This window comes from Octopus bimaculoides, chromosome 27 (assembly GCF_001194135.2).
Source record: "Octopus bimaculoides isolate UCB-OBI-ISO-001 chromosome 27, ASM119413v2, whole genome shotgun sequence".
Taxonomy (NCBI): Eukaryota; Metazoa; Mollusca; class Cephalopoda; order Octopoda; family Octopodidae; genus Octopus; species Octopus bimaculoides.
The window spans coordinates 20,985,861-20,987,025 of NC_069007.1; the positions used below are offsets into that span (position 1 = coordinate 20,985,861).

At 38.0% G+C, this 1,165-nt stretch overlaps 1 protein-coding gene across 1 annotated transcript in view; it reads left to right on the plus strand.

The window, feature by feature from the left end:
• LOC106870985 (F-box/LRR-repeat protein 18) overlaps positions 1–710 on the plus strand; it is a 34,818-nt gene extending 34,108 nt beyond the window's left edge. Inside the window, exons 10-11 of the mRNA XM_052977166.1 lie at positions 112–194; positions 484–710. Coding sequence (XP_052833126.1) covers positions 112–194; positions 484–634 — 234 coding nt within the window. The 3' untranslated portion in view covers positions 635–710. The remainder of the gene's footprint in view (positions 1–111; positions 195–483) is intronic.
• The last annotated feature ends 455 nt before the right edge of the window (positions 711–1,165 follow it).

Consider the following 1,165-nt stretch of genomic DNA (forward strand, 5'->3'; position numbering starts at 1 on the left):
CCTCTAATGTGTCTCTCTTCCCCCCCCCCAGCTATTCTCTCCTCTCTCTCTTTCTCTCCTCTAATGTTTCTCTCTTTCTCTCCTCTAATGTTTCTCTCTTTCTCTCCCCAGGCTTCCAAGATGATTGTGCTCATGCTGTTTTCCGGAATGTCTCAAGAAAACTGCAAACATTTGCAAAGTTATTTAACAAAGAAGTAAGTACACCTTCACTGTTCTGCTTTTCTTTTCCATTGGTGACTTGGAAAGTCACCTGAGGAGGCGCTTTTGCACCTATAATGCATCGTAATTGTTTGTACAGCATCTCACTTGTAAGGTACCGGTGAGGTGCATGATGTGTCAGTTCGACAGAATTTTGGTAGGCTGTTATTTCCAGCAGCAGCAGTGACCACATAGTTTGTGGATCACGTGTATGTTTGCGAGTTCATTTCCTGAGTTTTTTCATGTCTTTCTTTCTTTATTTTACCTTCTTTCTTACCTTTATAGATACAAACCAAGCCGTCCTGCCTTGTGGATTAACCTTTTCCCTTTACAACACATTGATCTTAAAGACGAGTTGAATTCTATACCAACCAAACATTATGAGGAACTGATGTTACTCAGATCTCGAGTTAGTGTCAAGCCAGTTGACTGGTGAAGCCATTTTAACAGAAACCATAATCATCATCATCTTCATTACTATGATTATTAATAATAATATTATTATTATTATTTATCATTTTTTATATTATTATTGTATTATTTATAGCATTATTATTATTGATATCATATATTATCTGTTATTACTATTAAGGCGGCCATCTGGCAGAACCATTAACACACCAGGTGGAATGCTTGGTGGTATTTCATCTGTCTTTGCATTCTGAGTTCAAATTCCACCAAGGTCGACTTTGCCTTTCATCCTTTCAAGGTCAATGAAATAAGTACCAGTTACACACTGGTCCCCTCCCCCAAAATTTCAGGCCTTGCACCTATAGCAGAAAGGATCATTATTATTATTATTATTATTATTATTATTATTTAGACAACAAGCTGGCAGAATCGTTCGCATGCCCCTATGCAGTTTTCTCGACTTTATGTTCCAAGTTCAAATTCTGCTGAGGTCGACTTTGCCTTTCATCCTTTCGGGGTTGATAAAATAAGTACCAGTTACACACTGGTCCCCTCC